The sequence below is a fragment of the Aquila chrysaetos genome, chromosome 10 (genome assembly GCF_900496995.4).
Source record: "Aquila chrysaetos chrysaetos chromosome 10, bAquChr1.4, whole genome shotgun sequence".
Classification (NCBI taxonomy): domain Eukaryota; kingdom Metazoa; phylum Chordata; class Aves; order Accipitriformes; family Accipitridae; genus Aquila; species Aquila chrysaetos.
In genome coordinates, this window is record NC_044013.1 from 30,793,950 (window position 1) to 30,814,409 (window position 20,460).

Below are 20,460 nucleotides of genomic sequence, written 5' to 3' on the forward strand. Positions count from 1 at the left end.
TACTGCAGCAATTCAATCCAATATACAGCAGCAATGTGTTAACTAACTTTTAAAAAAGGAACAGGATTATATTCCAAACCTTCCCCTAAGAATAATTTTTTTTGCCTTACCACATTGTAATATTAGGCCACACTTCTGTATGCTATTTCTGAGCACTAGGTAAAATATCGATTTGGGTCTCCAAGCCAGGAGTGGAGATTTTCTCTATTTTCAGTATTCTCCTTTATTTACCCTTTTTTGAGCATGGTGGCTTCTGCCCCTCTGGGTGCGGATCCACATGCTGCACAGCCCCGCTGCCATGCAACGGGCCAGCACAACTGGACTGGACTATCCTACAATCCTATTCTAGGTCTCCTTATTCTGTCATTATTCAGAAGTAAAAAGGTCATAGGTATCTCATGAATACTTCCAGCAGCACTATCGGCGTTGCCTGAACTCTGAACAACTCCAGTCTTGTTCTTGAAAGAGTGAAGTAAGCTCAGCAGTAAGCACTCACCCCAGACCTGCAGGGAAGGGTGGTGGGCAGCTCAGCAGGTCCTGCCCATGCAGGGCAGATGTGCCCAGCCACCGGGTTTGCTGCTGGCCAAGGCAGAGCAGCTCATTTCACCAGTTCCTGCCATTTCCCAGCCTGACCCGCTCAGACACTGGTTAGTCTTTCCTGAACTGGTTTTATGAGGACCTCTGCTCTCCACTGATAATTGTCAGGGATGGGAGAGGCAACCCTTCCCAGTGGTGAGCCACCTACCCTGGTATCAAACCCACTTTCCAGCTAGGCTTGTCTAGCTGGGTGCTCCCTGCAGGAGCGGTCCCATCACCATCCAACCTGCTCTCCCAGCAGACCGCCAAGTCTCCCACTGGGTACCTCAGCTGTCAGCCCTTCAGTCGCTCTCCCGGTTTCTCCTCAATGGCTTTTACAGTTGATGCACACTGTTCTCAAACTGTGGACAGCCAAACTGGCTACAGCGCTCGCGTCTGCGCCAGAGGACAACTCCCCATTTCTGACTGCCGCAGCCTGGACACGACACGATCCAACGGGTTGGAGAAGCCACTTCTGGCAAACACTAGCCCTGTCTAGCATAAAGTCTCCCATGCTGCAGCCACAGTCTCCTCTCCTCAGTGTGTGACCACCTACCCAACCGGCCCAGCCAAACGGCGCCCGCATGCCTGTGCCAGGGACCTGTCCCACCTCCTCCTCCAGACCCAGCCCATGTGCACTCCTTGCTGTGCTTCTGTTTCTCCACACTGTAAAAGCTCTCAGAGTCCTTCAGCACTCGGATTTCCTGCTCTGTCCTCCTGCTTCCTCCCACCACCTGCCTAAAATCTCCACTTTAATCAACTCCTCCTCTCCCTCCTTCCAACTGAAACAACCACGCACACTGCCCTGCCGCACGTGGGTAAAGGTTACCCGAAGACACACACACAGCTGCCATTTTCCCAGCTGCCCCAAACCTGATGGGTTTTTACCAGTAATACCTCCTCAAGCTGTTTCCAATTCACCATCACTGACTTCTTCATCTCTCAGTAACTTAGTTACAGCTTTGTAAAGCCAGTTCTTGGAACTCCCCTGTAGCAGAAGCCCCTGGGCATGGGTGACGCAACAGCAGCAGTGCCCGCAGTGTGATCCCCAGGCATGGGTGATGCTGGGGACCCAGATCACAAGACCTCTGGCTACCCTCCTCCTGCCTGCACCCCTGCCCTGCTCTGCCAGCCAGATCCAGGCTGCCCCCCTGCTCTCGGCATGCCTAGAAAGCACAAAGCCTTCTTCGTGCCGCAGTGTGCAGCAGTGCCAAAGTAATCCTGGGAAAGCACAGGAACCCGATTTATGGCTTGCTCATCTCAGCCCTCCTAAACCTACTTCTGCAAATAACAGATTATCTCCCAGTGTTAACACTGAGACAATGGAGATTTAGCAAGAGAAATCTGAGATCTAGCTGCAAAGCGTACACTGCTGGGTTTGGATGCCATCTGCTACAGAGCATCCTAACCCACCCCTCTGCCCCACTCCTGCCTGCACAGGCAACACCCCCAGCACCCCGTGGTGCACCAGCCCTGAGGCGAGGGCACGCTGTTGTGCACTGAGCTGCACTGCTGGGCGACACGGCAGCTCATAGAGTGGGGATGTGGCTCTGAATAGCGTCAATGCTGCAAAAGCCATGTGCACGCAGGCAACCCCCTGGTCTCGTTGTTTCCGTCTCCCAGCACTTCCCAAAGCAGCCCCATGTTTCTGCTCCTTCACCCTTTGGCCTTCAACCCCCCTCACCTGCCTCCCCTGCCAATGCCAAGCCTGACAACTAAAAGTATTAGAAATCACAGAGATTTTCATGCCACGTGGAGTACAGAAGGGGATGGGGAGGGGATCCTGGCCACTGTAAGCAGATGAGAGAAACTCAACCACAGGCCGGAGTCAAAAGCAAGCAACACTCAGGAGCAGTGCCACTGCAACACATGTCCCCATGCTACCCAGCATCCTGCCCGCTGGGGCCAGCACCGCACCCCAGCTTGCTGCCTGCTTGGAGCAGGGCTCCTGGCTGCTGCAGAGGGGCCTCCGGCTCCTCTTCACCCCTCAGCATCCAGGGCCCAGCCGGTGCCAACCACTATGAATCCGGCAGGGAGAGGTGAAGAGAGCCCAAGGAGAGCCACACGGCTGCGTGCCTCAGGCAGCAACCCAGCCTGCTGAACCCATTGCTTGCTGGAAGAGCCCCAACCTGGCCAACCTGCTGGGCAGGAAGAGTGAAACTCTTCCAGCCAGCACTGCAAGGGGCACAGCTGCCATATCCCCTCTCATTTTTGCTCCTTTCCCTTTTTCCTCCCTCTTTCCAACCTCCCCAGGCCAAACAACTCAGGCTGCAGAAGAGGGCAGGCAGCCTCACCGTGCAGCTGGGACCACCAGTGTGGCACACCACGACCCTGGCCCGGCTCAGCTCACCCACCCACCTGGACCCCAGCCACAGCTCAAGGACCAGCCAAGGCTAGTAAGTTCAAGGGGAGGAGATGCAGGGTGGGGAGCAGAGCCGAATTCACATGCAGACAGGAGGAGCCAGTGGAGAAAGACATGAGAGTGCAACAGGCAGTGGGGTTCAGGGCAGTGTTGGCCCCATATCCCCTCACCCCCAGGGCTGCCCACCTCCTGCCAGTCACTCTGTCCCAAACCACCCGGGACACAGCAAGAACAGGGGCTGCGGTACCATCCTGGGGCTCCGCTGCTGCAAGACGCACAAAACCTTGGAGCCACAGGAGCTCTCCTGTGCTACAACAGGAGCAGCAATACCTCCAGCAGCAAGGATGGGCTTCTGCTCCAAAAGTCACCTCCTCGTTGCCCATCATGCAAGAGCCTCTGGAGTGCAACGGGGTGCACAGCCCAAGAGAGATAAAGTTTTTCAGCAAAAGCTGCACCTTGTGGCAGCAATAACATGTCTTCCAGGAGTGCCACTAATTGTTTGGTCTAAATTAAGCCCAAAACAATTACAGAGCAGCTGATTTTTATTCTTTTTTTTATGTTGCCATGAATCAGACTACAGTTAATTGATATTTACTCTGCATTCACTTGGTGTCGCAGATCACCCAGCGTTGTTCAGGATGACAGAGCAGACAATAGGTGCTGGCGATCACAAAGCTCGGGCGTGCAGCGGGGGTGCACAGCTGCTGTATGGTAAAAGGGAATCTCACCTGGCATAACATATGGCACATCAAGGGGACATGAAAGGAAAAGCCACACAGGCACAATAGAGAGAGGCAGAGATGTTCCAGGCACCCTCACTGCGGCATTGGAATGATGCACAGAAAGTCTATGCATCCTATTCCTGTGGGCAGCACCTGAGGGCTGGCAGTGGTTGCCACCATGGGAGTGGGAGTGACGCGGCTGCAGGAGCCTCACACAAGTCCGTGCTGAGTGGCAGCAGTGGCCAGGGAAGGTGAGGACCAGCATGAGCATCCCTGCACCCAAGCTTGCCCCTGCTGTGCCTGCACCCCATGACGCCCACCAAATCAGTTCTGGGAGGTGCTGGGCTGGTTTAGCGCTGAAGGGAGGTGTTTTGCCAGCCTGATCCCCAGCTCCATTAAGGATCCCCCGGAGACATCGGGGAGGGCTGGACAGTCTGCTCCCTGACACAGCTGAGCCTCTTGCTCACACGCACATGTGCCACCGTGACCTGCCAACCCTCACTCTATCCATCTCCTTCAAACACTCATCACCTGCGGGTGCCCAGGCCCAGCACCCACCACCTGGGCACGGGAAGCCCTGGCCTGTCCCACACAGACAGACCCCAACTTTCACAGGGGTAGCAACATGACAAGGTAAGAGAAGGGCAAACCCAGCCTGAAAAGCTCAAGAAATTCTGACCAGCAGCCAGGGCCCCCCAAAAATCCTGAAGACCTCATGCCGCGGGCTACCCCAGTCCTTCAAAACCAGAACTGAGGCAGGTGACAGGGAAAGCAGGGATTGCGCAAAGCCCTTGCAAAACAACCAAGCTGCTGCGTGGACCCAACAGGATGAAGCCAGAAGGGCAAACAGCTATTTAAGCTAAATATATTTGTTCTTGGGATGACGTTGGTATGTAAATTGATCATAAATAGACTCAGGCTGGAAATAAGAAGATGGCTCCTGACCACTGGAGGTTAAGTCCTAGAGTGGCTCTTCAACAAGAATTACCAGGAGAAGAAACAAAACTCGTTCAAGATGGAGCTGGAGAAATGCATGAAAGGGTGATGAAAAGCATCTCTGTGTAACACAGAGACAGGATGCAGCCACCCAAGGCAGCCCCCAAGCACAGCATGGCATTGCCATAATGACCACGGGCATCGTTAGTGCAGCTCTGCTCAGGATGCCCAAGCCAAGCGAGGTGTTGGAGCCGCTCTGCAGGAGCTCCTGAACCTCCTCGGTGGGCAGAGGAACCCCCCGTCCCTGCACGAAGCACCCCTCCATGCCTCCATCTCACACCAGGTTTGCTATACTGGGCAGCGTCAGCAGAGCAATGGGGCCATCCCCCGCCACAGCTGCACCAAGCACGGGGTGCAAAGACAGCCTGAGAAGACCTTCCCCTTAGGGACCTAGCCTGAGGAGGAAGAGGAGCAGGACGCAGGGAGGTAGGATGCTGAGACCCAGGGTGGCAGATGGCATCTCCTTCCCACCAGCCCGATGAGTACCCACGCCCTTCCACGCATGCCACGGCCAGCACAACAAAGTGCACCTTTGCCATGGTACAGCTTCTCATTTTGGCGTGAGCTCACCTGCCTCAAAGATGTGGCAGGAGGAAGCAGGCAGGCAGCAGGACCACTGCTCCCAGCACTGAAGGCAGCAGGGGCAGTTACAGGGGAGGAAGATGGGGCTTCCCGCTCCCCCTCCCCAAACAAGCAGAGTCCAGCAAAGCACATGCTCCCTGGGTCCTCCAGCAAGCAGGTAGCTCTGCTGCCATGCCATGCCCTGCCAACCCCAACAAGGCTGAAGGACCACCTCTGTTGGTGGGGACCCTGCCATCTACCAGCTGCATTAGTGTCCTCACCATCTCCAGCCCTGCTCTGGAAGGTGTGGTGAGCAACCAAACCCTGCCCAAACTCCCTGGGCCACTCATGATTTTATGTCCATCAAATCCACGCCACACCTTGCCATCCAACCAGGCCAAGTGCAAGGTCCTGCACCTGGCTCAGGGCAATCCCCAGTACCAGCACAGACTGGGGGATGGATGGATGGAGGCATGGATGGATGGAGAGCAGCCCTGCAGAGAAAGACTGGGAGATACTCGTGGGCAGAAAATGGGATATTAACCAGCAATGTGGGCTTGCAGCCCAGAAAGCCAAGCAGCTCCTGGGCTACATCACCAGCAGTGTGGCCAGCACGTTGAGGAAGGGGATGCTCCCCCTCTGCTCCGCTCTCCTCAGACCCCCCCAGAGCACTGCAACCAGCTCTGGGGTCCCCAGTACAAGATACACATGGACCTGCTAGAGTGGGTCCAGAGGAGGCCACCAAAATGGTCCGAGGGCTGGGACACCTCTGCTATGGAGAAAGGCTGGGAGAGTTGCGGCTGTGCAGCCTGGAGAAGAGACGGCTCTGGGGAGACCTTACTGCGGCCGCTCAGTACTTAAAGGGGGCTTATAGGAAAGAGGGAGAGAGACTTTTGACCAGGGCCTGCACCAACAGGACAAGGGGCAACGGTTTTAAACTGAACGAGGGTGGGGTTAGCTTGGACATAGGGAAGAAATGTTGTACGATGAGGGTGGTGAGACACTGGCAGAGGTTGCCCATTGAAGCTGTGGCTGCCCCATCCCTGGAAGTGTTCGAGGCCAGGTTGGATGGGGCTTTGAGCAACCTGATCTAGTGGGAGATGTCCCTGCCCCTGGCAGGGAGGTTGGACTGGATCATCTTTGAAAATCCCTTCCAACCCAAACCACTCTGTGAGTCTATTCCTGCTTCAGGCTGAGGAGCTGGATCTGCCTTTACCATGCCCCCATACTGGACTGAGGACGAACCCTGGAGCCCTGCCTGCATCAAAAACCTCACCTGGCCAGACCTGAGCAGGACATGACTGGGGCAAGGGTGGCACTGATGAGGCTGCAGATCAGGGGTGAGAGCAGCACAGTGAATGGGGGGACACACTGCTTTGCTTTGCATGTCCAGGATGTGCCCGGACACCCTTCACCAGGTCCCTTGCTCTGCTGGGGCCACGCTTGCTTCACTGCAGCTCCAGCTCCTCTCACCTCCATCTCCAATGTCTGCTGAAGTCTGTGTTGGCTCCGATTTCCCATCCCAGGGAAGCCACGAGAAGCAGCACAGAGGGTGGAGGAGCAAAGAGAGGCCAAGAGAACAAAGTCAGGCTTTTCACCAAAATCCTTGTTTGTCCTCTCATACTTCTCCTCCTGAAGGAGCAGCACATGAGCCTGAGTCTGAAGCCTGCAATGCAGCATGACTGCAACTCCTGGTCTTCAAGGAAACCTCCTCCCTGCCCTGGTGGGACCAGGCACCAGGGGGAATGTACCCCCAGAAAAACCATTGCATGGCAGGAAACAGAGCTAAGAGGTCATGGAAAGCCATGCCCAAGGAGGGCAGCTCCAGCAAGAACCAGCTGTAGCCTCCCTTCCTCCCAACAGTGCCCAAGTAGCATCTCCTCTGAGCAAAGTGGGCTTCCAGCTGTGACACCTACCAAAAGGACCTGGTGAGTAGCAAGGTTATACTTACACGAGGGCACAGAGCCTGCTCAAAGGCATCTGGCAGGAGCCTAGGCACGAAGACAACTCCAAATTGCCTTTGGCACCAGCCAGTGTTGCCTCAATGCATTAGACAGAGGTGAGAAGCTACGATTTGTCTCCTTGACCACCTGGCACATCTCTCTGCCAGGAGATGGTCTGCTAGGAATTACAAAGGCCACTCTCCAAATAACTCAAATCTCCTCCAGCAGATGGAGAGCCTGAACAAAGTCAGCCAGGCCAGTCACCTGCGCCCTGGTGTCCAAAGCCACCACCTCCAGTCTGCACAGCTTAAATTATGAAACTGGAGGTCAAGTGTACATGTAACTGAACCTCCCCTTCCATCCTGGTGCAGAGCTGTCATGGACCTACTTCCAGTTCTGAAATATTTATTGGGTCTTCCGAAGCCTGCGGAGATGGACTGAGCGGACAGGCTGAAAGACACAACTTCAGATTTGAAGATTTACGTTCCCGGAGGCAATTCATTCAGCAAACAGCATCCGTTATATAACAGAGCAACGAGGAGTCGCAGAGCGTCGCTATGGGGAGGGATGCGATGCACAAAGACGAATGGCAGAGAAGCCCTTCCCAACCGCTCCAGAAAAAAACCCAACATCACTTCATTCCTCTCTGGCTGGCAACTTGCCACTCAAAGCCACCTCCTCTGGGAAGCAGCCCAGACCAAGGACTGAGGACAAACAGCCTGCTTCAGGCGCCAGGAGCGACAACAGATGCAGCAGCTCACTGGGAAGGATTTTAGGAACAGGTTTACCAGGAGCTGTGACTCAAATCAGGAGTAGCAGTAGCAATGGCCCCAACCCAAGGAGGAATACAGCCCCTCAGCCGCTCCGAGCCCACCCAAGCCCTGACATGATGCTGCCCAACTCACAGCGCAGAGCCGCTCAGCGGGGAGACCCTTCCCGTACCCCCGCAACTGGATGCGAGCCCACTGAAGCTGCAAGGCGCAGGCAGGCAGGCAGGTAGAGGGCTGCCACCTTGCCAGGACGATGGCAAAGCCAGCCAGCTGCCCACCCACAGGGTGCCAAAATAAGCCCAGGCAGCAGCAGCAACATGGATCCAAGAACAGTCTGTGCAGCCAGAAGAGGGATCAGCAGGAAGGGAGGGGAGGGATGAGCCCTTCTGTGCGACATGGATCCAGCCCAGTACCTCCATCCTGCGCCGGACAGGTGGGTAAATCCAGGTCTCACACAGACACCTGGACCTCACCTTCTTCTGCAACAGCAGAGCACGTGCAGGAGAGCACCAAGGGCTTGCATATGCCTAAGCACACAGTCATTTAAGAAACAGGTTCCAGTAGGATTGTACCTATGAAGTCTCTCTTCTCTATTAGTGACCCTGAAAAAGCAGTAACCAATTCAGCCAGCAGACACTGTACATCCATCCATCCCTCCCTCCACTCAGTGCTCCAACAGCAACTCCCAACTACTGTTCATCTGCTTCCCTAATTACCAGCCCAGCTTTGTCCTGATCTTCTGAAGCCCCACTCCAAGGTCCTCCAGCTCTAGGAGGGACTTGCCAGTGGTATTTAAGGAGTTTGTGTCTCTTGCTGGAGAAGCTACAACACACGCCAAACTGAGCTGCATCATGCACAGCACATTTGCCTCCAGACAAGAATGAGAAGTCTAAGTCTTTCTTCTGATACCCTCGAGGATGACTTCCCATCACCTTGTACTGAAGGTTTCACATGATGCTGAAGTGCTTAGAAACCACTAAGAAATAACTAAGGTGCTGTTCCAGAGGGGACAAGCAGCACCCCAAATCCCGCATGAGTTTGGCCCCTGCAGAGAGCAATGTCTTGCCTTGATTGTCATCACAGGTGTAATTGATTTGCCATGTTAAAAAGCAAACCGTGCACACCAAGACCAGTCTTTCACTACCTACGTTTTAGTGCCCTTTGGCTCCTTCCCTCTCCCATGGCTCATGGAAAACTTGCTTCTTAATTTCCAAATTAATCTCAATAAATTCACTTCCCTGCATTACAACAAGCCTTTGCATTAATTACCAAGTTCTCTGTGAGCTCAGGAGTACCGGAAGGTGGTGGTGAGGCTGCCAGGCACTGCGCTGGTACCCACCATTCCCCACTGCACTGCCTTCATCTCACCAAAGCACAGGACTGACCTCCAGCCAAGGTTAACAAGGAGGTTAATCCTGTCTCTGGTTGAACTTCTGCTGAGCTTTGTGCACCTCACCGGGGGGTGAAGGAGCAGATGGACATGGAGTGATGCTGCCCTCGGTCTGGCTGAGTTGGAGGGAAACGGAAAAGCTACAAGCGGTACATCATCAGTTATCACAGAATAGTTTGGGAAGGGATCTTTAAAGATCACCTAGTCCAACCATGAGATATCCCAAGAGCTGACCCACAGTCCCACAAGACAGCACATAGCCTGCCCTTACAAGGCCACATGAGTTTAATGCCTCTCTAGATCATCTACTCAGACCCTTGCAGCTATGTCCAAGGTTGTGTCCTGTCCTGAGGACACCGAGGACCATTTCCAACACCTCACCCCCAGTGGCACGGAGCGATGCTGGCACACAGGTGCTGCCCTGGGAACACGGCTCAGCTGACACCACAGCACTGGCAGCCCTGGCACACAGCAGCCTCAGGGAGCTGGAGGCTGGTCTGAGACAACACCAGGCGTCCACCCAGCTAGGAAGGGTCAGTCATAGCGGAGCAGCTCTTGCTGATTTGTGGTGATGCATCTGTGAGGAGTGGACCCATGCGAACCTCACAAGGTTCAGCCAGGTCCTGCACCTGGGTCAGGGCAATCCCCAGTACCAGCACAGACTGGGGGATGCATAGATGGATGAATGGAAGGAAGGAAGGAATGATGGAGAGCAGCCCTGTGGAGGACTGGGGTATACTGGTAGGTGACAAACAGGATATCAGCTGGCAACGTACACTTGCAGCCCAGAAAGCCAAACGCCTTCTGGGCTGCATCACCAGCAGTGTGGCCAGCACGTTGAGGAAGGGGATGCTCCCCCTCTGCTCCGCTCTCCTCAGACCCCCCCAGAGCACTGCAACCAGCTCTGGGGTCCCCAGTACAAGATACACATGGACCTGCTAGAGTGGGTCCAGAGGAGGCCACCAAAATGGTCCGAGGGCTGGGACACCTCTGCTATGGAGAAAGGCTGGGAGAGTTGCGGCTGTGCAGCCTGGAGAAGAGACGGCTCTGGGGAGACCTTACTGCGGCCGCTCAGTACTTAAAGGGGGCTTATAGGAAAGAGGGAGAGAGACTTTTGACCAGGGCCTGCACCAACAGGACAAGGGGCAACGGTTTTAAACTGAACGAGGGTGGGGTTAGCTTGGACATAGGGAAGAAATGTTGTACGATGAGGGTGGTGAGACACTGGCAGAGGTTGCCCATTGAAGCTGTGGCTGCCCCATCCCTGGAAGTGTTCGAGGCCAGGTTGGATGGGGCTTTGAGCAACCTGATCTAGTGGGAGATGTCCCTGCCCCTGGGCAGGGAGGTTGGACTGGATCATCTTTGAAGGTCCCTTCCAACCCAAACCACTCTGTGAGTCTGTGAGCCTATCTACCATTGAGCACCTGATGAGCCCCACCGCACCTCCTGGACACACCACAATAATACAAAACAATAATTTCTAAACAAAGTGTGGGATCTTCTTTCGCTGCCCAAACAGTTTTTGGCATTATAAACTGAATTTTCTACAATACCAAGGCAAGGTAACACTGTAAAACAAAACCAGGAGCACTCATCCTCATCCTCATCGTCCTGGATGCTTCTGGAAGTCACATCAATGTCACCATATCTTGTTCACTGCAGATCTCAGACTTTTAGATAGATTATTATGCTTTTAGGCCACAAATGCCCGTTGCAGCCCGAGCTCTGGCTCAGCCCCGAGCGGACACTGTGTCGATGCATGCTGTATGAGCCCAGCAGCCAGAAGCAAAGCAATGACAGCTCTTCCCAGGAAACACCCATACCGAAACACTGCAAAATCTTACAGTGCAAGCACAGACTAAAAGAGCCTGGAGGATGACTGAGCAACAGTCTGAGACACATGAATTCCCTTGACAAAATCCCTTGCTTCCAGGCTTCGCCAAGTAAATTTTAGTTGAGGAGCAGGTGCCAGGAGGGAGGAGCATAAGCATGAGACAATTTCCAAAGGGCCAGGTTCTTCCAAGCAATTAGCAATATCCATTGATTTGACATAGGGCTGGACATAAGAAAATGTGTGTACAGACAACCTCCTGGGACCTCTAGAAACAATTCACAGTTGGATATGAGCAGACATGGAATTGCACTGGGCAAATGAAGAGAAGTGGATGGGAGGGGGGTCGATGACAAGACAGAGACTTGGTCTCAGCTTCCCAGCCCCCTAAGCTCACTTTTGCAGCAGGGCCACTGCAGCCTGGAGGGCATGAGCAGTGTTCAGCAGTCACCCACTGGCCCATGAAAGCAACACCTTTGCCAGTGACAAGGGCTGCCAGCAGCTCGGAGCCATCCCGTGTGGTCAGCCCTACAGCAACCATCAGCCCTGCAACCACCAGCGCCATGAGGGAGGTTGGCGAAGGAGAGCCCACAAGGGCTCACGGCAAGACTGAAGGAGAGGCTTGGGCAGCAGAGACATTCAAATGATGTCCCTCAGTGGGTGAGCCTTTCCAGGGTCCATCCCCACTGATAAGCAGCTCCGCTCAGCTGTGCTCACCCCTGCTCTCCCTTGCACAGCTCAGCACCTCGGTCCCACCTGCTCCTTTGGGCTTTGCACAAGGTGGGAGCGCTTTGCAGACACCAAAGTTGGAAAGCCTCTGCACTAAGGAAGGCCAGTTGACCCCACCAGCCCCAGGTGCTCTGCCAGTGCTGGCTCCACTGGCTCCCCCAGGAGATGCACTGCTTGCACCTGGGGACAGGGGAGCTCATCACCCACAGCTCTAACTCTACCAGATCCCACAGACTCCCAAATGTTGCCACTTCTTGGGTGCTGTGCTCCTTAACTTCTGTTCCTGGCAACAAACCTCCTCAGGAACACAAGACTGGGGAAGAAACAGCGATACATCAGTAAGGTCTGGAAGGGACAGGCTCTTTGGCCAGCCAGCAACAAAATGTCCTTCAGGACAGAAAGGGCAGGGTCACAAATGCACACCGCAGGCCTAAAGAAGAGCTGTACCATTTCTGGGCTAAGCAGGCAATGCTCAGCCTGTTCTGCAAGTGCTGCCTCATCCATGTACTCTCCGGAGGCAGCCAGGGGCAAGACAATGGCCAACCAGCATAAAAACAGCCATTTGCTCTTTTCAGCCTCCATGTTGCCCCACCCTTCAGGAATTCCCCTCCAGCAGCCTTGCTGGACCCTCACCACCTTTCAAGGTCAGAAAGCGATCAGTCATCCCTCCACCTCCTTCCCACGCACGTCCCAGCCCTCTCTCACCCCGGGCCATCAACCACCTCGGCAGCTTGTGGCTTTCCAGCCATGGTCACCTGGAGACAAGAGGACTTGTGCTTGACTCCAGCCACCCCACAACTGGCCCAGCACAGCACAGCCACGTGCCCACAGGGACACAAGGAGATCACAGCTCACTCACTCTCGTCGGGGTTGGGCGATGCAAGAATGGCGCTGTGCTTCCTCTTCACTTCCTCCACGTTCTCCGAAATTTTATCGATGAACCCTCGAATTTCTTCCACCTGTGGAGATGGACAAGACAACAGGTCTCCTGTGAGAGTACCCGGACTTTTGGAAAGGGGAGGGATTAATAAACCCTATCCCAAAGCATCCATGACAAATCTGAACCACAGCAAACATCCTCCTGAACAAATATCCATCTGGATCCTCAAACTGTAGGACCACCATGAAGTCAGACCTTCCACATCACAGCAGCCAGCTTTGCAGTCACAGCAATGTAATGCAGACTCTATGTCCTGTATCCTTCGCAATGCACTGAGAAACATTTGGGCTTTACTTAAATTAGCATCAGATCTATGGATTACCAGATTCTGCACCTCCAGCATGGAGAACATTGCTGAGGTTGCACAAGCCAGGCTCTGTCCCTGCTCAGTCCCCCACGGCTCTTTGCTCCAGGGGCTGAGAAGCCCAGTTGGACCCTCACCCCACAGACCAGGGAGAGCACATTTGCCAGCAATTCCATGCTGGCATCTTCCCCACACTTCTGTACTACAAGGAGACATGCCTCTACTTGTGCCCTCTGCCTGCCAGCCTGCCCACCCCCTAGCTCTGTCTTCTCCTTCGACTCACACCACCACTTTGCTTATCTTCCTCCATCTGTACATCAGATTTTTTCATTCCCCACTCCATTGCCTGCACAGATACATTTTAACACCCCCTACACACATGCCATGCTAAGGGTGTGCTAAAAATCCACATGCAGATCTTATAGCCACCTACATGCCAGAAGACAACCTCTTGTTTGGTAACGAGAGGCACAAAAGTAAATCAATCCCATGAAGAAACTGCTACTCCGCAGAGGTGCTGTCAGGAGAGGTTTGAGAGCCGGTCCACTTTAGCAGCAGGCTGGAGGCAGGCAGGCTGCAAGGCTCACCCGCTCCCACCGACTGGTCACCTGGCCCAGCTGCCCCACTGGTTTCTGGAGGAGGAGGTGGCACAGCAAAGCATCCATAGGGCCAGGTAAGCCCATGACAGCCCCAGGTCTGCATGGAAGCCTGGTCCCTGTTAATCAGCACGCTAAGCGTAACCCCCAAAGACCCGGAGCATCAGCTGAGCAGCATCAGCCAGGGCAGGACCCCCATCCCCACCTCTACCACTGCTCCCAGCCTGTGGTGGGAGCCTGTACCACAGCCCTGCAGCCTGCTCCAGCGCTAACAGAAAGCTCTGAGCTAGGTTTAAAGCTGCACTGCAGAAACAAATCTCTCACCTGCTCAAAGAACTCATCCATGAAGCGGTCCCGGTCAACACTGACGGTGACTTCATCGTCGTCGTCACTGTCTTTCGCCTGCAATGACATGGAGAGAGAGGCATCAACAAGTGCTTCCTGCAAAGTTTGTGGCTCCATTTCAGGGGCATCTTCCCCTCCTTTGCTCACTTGCTCCCAGGAGCCAGGGCAAACACCAGCCAGAGCATGGGATGCCCCGGGCACCGCCACACCAGAGCACTACAGGCACCAACAGAGCAGAGGACAGCCAGCTCCAGCAATAAAGGCATGACGCAAAACACCACTGCAGCCAGCTGCCACACTGAGTGGCCTCCTGTGGCAAGTGCATAACAAGACTAATGACACCTATGCATTTACAGAAAGCTGGAGTCAGGAACTTTATAAGCTATCCTCAGCTATGTATGAGCTCAACGGCTCTGCAAACAGCAGTGATGGGAAACACAAGGGATGCTGTGATGGGAAAGCACAAGGGGTGCTGCGATGGGAAAACACAAGGGGTGCTGCAGAGTACAGGAAAGGTTGGGAGAACAGAAAATACAACAGAACTAGTAAAGGCTCAGCAGGCAAATGAGGGGTTGTCCTTGTCTGCAGAAGCATGCATGCCATTGTCATCAGAGATGCAAACACCTCCTGTCCCAGCAAGGCAGAGGACACGAGCTTGCAGGGGAAAGAAAACTTACAGTCCTCTGTATAAGGAGACATTTAAAAGATTATTATCCAAAGCAGATACACGATGGAGGGAAATGGAAAATTAATGGAATGGAAAAGTTTTTTCTTACTCCATCTTCACTAGAGAGAAGGAGCCAGTGGAATGGAGAAGATTTAAGAGAGAGGACTATCTCTGCTCATCTCATAATTGTCCCAAATTCTGCAGATGGTTACACATCACCCCATGGCCCCTTCATACTTTGCAGAGAGCTAGCCAACATGGTCTCCAGAGGGATGCCTCTTACTTCGAAATAAGTCAGATGAAATACCTATCCTTCCCTCTAAAATAGTCTTTTCAACCTAGGGTGACTCATTTGAGTGGAGTCACCCAGAGAAGACCTCAGCTTCCAGCCTTGCCACCGCTCGTGGCACCATTGGTAACCACTTCGTGAAATGCTTATCCAAAGACCTCAAGATTGGAGAACTACCGCGACTCAAGTGAAAATCTCACCCTGACAAGGAAAAGCAGACACATTGCTGCCCTTACCCCACCACTCTGTGGGCACAAAGAATAAACGTTCCCTGAAGCCGGGAATTCAGAATTTGTCATTTTGGCCACAACTAGGCCCCCCTGCCAGGGCTCAGCAGGCAGGAGCTGCCTGCGCAGCAAGACTGCGGCATGGCAGAAGCTACCAGCCTGCCAACGGGTCAGTGCATTTAATTGATGGAACTGGGCAAGATCGACCTGAGGATGAGGACCAAGAGCTTTCTCTTGCTTTGACTTAGATCTCTTCCCTGCATTGCTAAAAATACACCATCGTGCTGGGAGTACGGACCGGGAGCGGGGTCAGTGGCCCCCTGCCTGCACAGGCATGCCTGTACCTGTCAGGACTTGCAGAGAGGTCTGCACGCTCCCTGCAGAAGGCAATGCCCTTTGCATCAGGCAGGACACAGCTTCTTCCCTGAAGCTTTTTAATCTCTAAATGTGGCAGTTTGCTCTTGCAGCAGGTCCACACCAGCCTCTCCCGCCCCCCGCCAGCAGTCCCAGCCCAGCATCAAGAGCCAGAGCACGACTCAGGCTTAGCATAGAGCTGGATGCACAGCCACATCCAACACCACCCACCCAGCCCCAGGGCCGGGGGCAGGATTTGGCTGCGGGCTCTGTTACACCCCTCCTGCACCCCAATGCCACCAGGCAGCCAGGCTGGAGGGACCCCCACCCTCTCCTCCCCCCGTCCCCTGCCATGGCTGCTTTGGCCTCGCTCAAACCCATCTTAGCAAAATAAGGGCTGTCACCCTCAAGTCCCAGCTCCACTGCTGACTGCATCATTCATTCAGCCTGTGAGTGAGCCTTGCTGCACCAGTACAGCCACTGCTGGCTGTAAGGTCTGCTCGGGTCTCCAAATGAACCAAGAGCAATGCCTACACCCGCTCCATTGCTCCCAGAGTGGCGCAGGCACCTCCCTGGCACCCACAGCATGTGAACAGGAAAGCTCACCATTGAGGAGGTTAAGAAGCATCATCTCCTAAAGCTAGGAAGGATGTCTGCATGGATGGATGCTTGCTACGTGGATGTAGCTACCATCCATGTTTGCATTTCAGTTTACACGCCACCAGAAATCCCGCTTGGTTCGTGCTGTGCTTGACTTTAAGCATCAACTGCCTTCAATTAAGACAGGTGGTACCCAGAGCCCATCAGATGGGCAGTTATAACTCCCTTAACTCCTGGATGGACTGAGGGACATTCTGCCAGCACACACAAACAGGCATGGTTTCTGCTGGCCTTGTGCCGGTGTTATCCCAAACAGCAAAAGCGGTCACAAACTCCCACCTACACCCCCTCCGAGGATCTCGGAAATACATAATGCCAACAGATCCTGGGGACACACGTTGCAAGTGATGGAAGATGCGGTTGCCAATGCAAATGCCGCCCTGGACTCACGCGCCTCCAGGTCATGGCATCCTCCTTCCCAACATCCTGATCAGCCTCTCCATGTCAGTGACAAAGACATCCCTGACAGCCCCTGCAGCCAGCAGCCTCCACACACGGGATTTTAGCTGTGGGTGCCTTCTTTATTAGCTCAGTGCAACCGTTTGGCTGCTGGATGGTGGGCTGCATTTCACAGAGATTTCTCAGAGGAAATGGCGCTGCTATTGCCCCTGCACCCGCTGTACCACTCCTCTTCTGTGCTCCTTCCAGCTCTCCTGACTCCAGCTCCGTACCATGAAGCTTTTCTCAGGCAGCAGCCCACCCCCCAACCCATCCCCAGCACCCACCACGGACAGACTGGCTCATCCCTGCACCTCAGGGCACACAGGCCAGCACACCATCCTGCCTGGAGGTTTACCCCACAGCCCAGGGGCTGTGCAGGGGGTGAGGGCTGGCACTGCAGCCCAGGCTGGGGGCAGACCACCTGCTGGGCTCTGCCTGCAGAGCAGCTCTGCCAGGGGACACGTGTCCTACCTGTAGCCCAGTGCCACCTCACCACGTGCCCAACAGGATGGCCATCCACAGGAAGGGATCAAAGGAAAGGGGGCTAAGAGCAGCCCTGCAGAGGATGACTGGGAGATACTAGTCGGTAGAAAATGGAACATCAGCTGGCAATGTGGGCTTGCAGCTCAGAAAGCCAAGCGTCTCCTGGGCTCTATCACCAGCAGCATGGCCAGCACGTCGAGGGAGGGGATGCTCCCCCTCTGCTCTGCTCTCCTCAGACCCCCCCAGAGCACTGCAACCAGCTCTGGGGTCCCCAGTACAAGATACACATGGACCTGCTAGAGTGGGTCCAGAGGAGGCCACCAAAATGGTCCGAGGGCTGGGACACCTCTGCTATGGAGAAAGGCTGGGAGAGTTGCGGCTGTGCAGCCTGGAGAAGAGACGGCTCTGGGGAGACCTTACTGCAGCCGCTCAGTACTTAAAGGGGGCTTATAGGAAAGAGGGAAAGAGACTTTTGACCAGGGCCTGCACCAACAGGACAAGGGGCAATGGTTTTTAAACTGAATGAGGGTGGGGTTAGCTTGGACATAGGGAAGAAATGTTGTATGACGAGGGTGGTGAGACACTGGCAGAGGTTGCCCATTGAAGCTGTGGCTGCCCCATCCCTGGAAGTGTTTGAGGTCAGGTTGGACGGGATGATCTCTGAAGGTCCCGTCCAACCCGAACCACTCTGCGATCCTATGAAAGCCTGCTCGCAGGACGGGAAGCACCAGCAAGCCTCTGCAGTCCTGCACAGCAAAAAGCACTTCCATCACAACTTCCCCCAATCCTAGCCAGTTTTTCTTGCCTTCATTCTGACAGGATCTTAATTTGCAGGAATTTTGAGCCCCTTTCCAAAGCCTGTGAGGGAAGCATTCCCCATCATTAATCTTAAACGCAGGCTTGTACCATGACCACACAGGCCAGAGAGTACTGGCAGCAGAGGAAAGGCAGTAGATCAGCATGCCGCCCACGAAGATGCCCATCTCCTTGTCACCTCCTGCCCGTCCCTTCCACATCCAAAAAGGTCCTGGCTCATTGCCCGCAGGATGCCACATCGCTGCTTGGTCCCATTCCTGCTGCTCACTGGACCCTGTCATTTGTTAGTCCCAGAAATCCCGGAGGAAGGCAATGCACCGCACAGAGGGAGGGTTTCTGCCAAAGCCACATGCAGCCTTGTTGGAGGCACTTTTATTTTCAAGGCAGCTCACCCCCCAGGCACAGCAGAGCGCTGATGCACAGGCAGGGCGATGGTTATTTAGGACAGGCGCTGAACACAGCACTGCCCTGCTGCCTGTGGGGAGTGCGGCACAAAAACCCAGCCGGGAGCCCTGCGAAGAGGAAATTACAAGGATGGAGCCTGCTGGTCGGGAGGGCACATGTCACTCCAGGCTGGAGAAGGGCACCATCTGTCCAACCCACGTCACTGGAAACACCCTCCGTGCCACACCGCCCCCGACACAAGGCATCAGGCTGATTGCTCAGCCCCACCATCCCCTACTCGACACCCCCGCATGAGGGAGGCAGCAGTGGCATTAGCTGCGGGGCTAACAAGGACTCGTGTGGGAGGAGATACCACTGGGCAGGAACAGCTCCCTGGGATGCAGGGCACTGAAGGATCATCGGCTCCCAGCATCTCCCTCCATCCCAGGGGTCAGTCCAGGCATGCTGCTGGCCCTCACAGGCACTGTCACCCCTGGCTTGAAGTGTATTCCCATACACTGCTGCCAAAGTAGAAACAAAACCAAAACACCCTTCCTAAGGAAACCTAAAGTGTCCACCCAGCTGACAGCGTTTTGGCTTCACGCATCCCAGCTGTGAGCATCCCAGGTTTTCAAAGCCACACAGAAAGCTCCTGTCTAGGTCAAAGCTACCCACCAGTGCTGCTCAACACAAGCCGAAAACAATTCACAGCCTTCAAAAGCCTGGGCTTGCTTGCCAGCGACACGCAAAGAGCATGCACTCCCAACACCACACAGGTACACTGTGCACGCCATCCTCCCGGTGCTTCTCAGCTGTCAAAACAGCCATCCATCCAACTCTGCATCCTCTGGGCATGCCTGACGTGTTGCAACCTCAGGCAGCAAAGGCTGCCCCAAGACTCCTTACAGGGAGAGAGGAAACAGAGCCACAGCAAAGTGCTGCAAGTCTAAGTGTCTTAGGTGAGACTAGCTCTAAAAACAGCTTACAGCAGGTGACAAGCCCAAGTTAATTAACACAACCAGCCAGCATGCAGCTCTGCTTGCCCTGCAGCCTTGGTGGGTCACTGACATTGCCCACTTTATGTATATAGGTACTGCATGGCAGTGCTGACCCCTGCCTGTGTCACTGGCATGGGGAGCAGCGCTCTGCCACCGGCACATCCAGAGCAGAAGAGCAGGAGGGGTTTGATCAACCTCCATCCTGCCTCAGGCACTTTCAGGCAGCACCGGAGACCCACGGTCTCTGGGCTTTCAGCCCCCCCCACATAGTAGGCGAAGAAAACCTTCTTTTGCAGGGTTTTTTGTTTTTCCAGCCCACCCGAGGCCAAGTGGCAAGCAACACAGCAGGTAGCATGCTGGCAGTGGGGATGGCTCTGGGAGCCATTGTCTCCCTGCTGCCTCTGGTGCTGCTGAGCATGGGGAGCAGGATGGGGAGGACAGGTCAGCCAGAGCTCCTCCAGCATCTTTCAGGGCCTCGCGGGGTTAAAGATGCCCCTCCACAAGGGCAGAAATCCCAAGAGGAGGCAGAGCAGAGCTTCAATATCCTCCCTTCCAGCAAAGTGGAGCAGTGGATGGGAAGACGGTCCAGAGCCCCGGAGCATTCCAGCTCTGTGGGTTTTGCAACAAGCACACCACTGATAAATTCATTATCAAGCAGATTACATCCCTCTGGTTCAAACCAGCCCCATTCCCTCTGCAGGCGCTTTCTGGAAGACAGCAGAGGAGCACATACCAACTGAAAAGACTCGAAGCCTGTTCCCCTCCAAAAAGCAAGAGGTGGCAGGCAGGGTGAGCTGTGGCAGGGTGTAACGAGGTCTCTATTATCTCAGCAGTGGCTACATGCAGGCTTTAGCTCCTGCCCTCTTCTGTTAGCATTGCAGATGAATTTGACCGTGTCCAGATGCATCTGCAGAGCCAGTACAGGCAGCAGAGCCGCGCCAGGGCAGAGGAGCAATGGGCTCAGCCACCACTGGGCACCTCTGCATCCCAGGGGACCGTGCTGACCCCCGGCTCATCCCTCCGCCAAGCCGTGCCAGCTGCACTCACAGCCGTGCCAGCTGACCCTTTCCTAGGAA

The 20,460-nt window shown here is 54.7% G+C and overlaps 1 protein-coding gene across 2 annotated transcripts in view; it reads right to left on the bottom strand.

Moving 5' to 3' along the window:
- Positions 1–20,460, bottom strand: part of STX1A (syntaxin 1A) — a 98,630-nt gene that overhangs the window by 66,026 nt on the left and 12,144 nt on the right. For both annotated transcript variants that reach the window (XM_030027547.1, XM_030027548.1), the window contains exons 2-3: positions 14,045–14,122; positions 12,740–12,839 (exon numbers count right to left, since the gene is read on the bottom strand). In XM_030027547.1, coding sequence (XP_029883407.1) covers positions 12,740–12,839; positions 14,045–14,122 — 178 coding nt within the window. The remainder of the gene's footprint in view (positions 1–12,739; positions 12,840–14,044; positions 14,123–20,460) is intronic.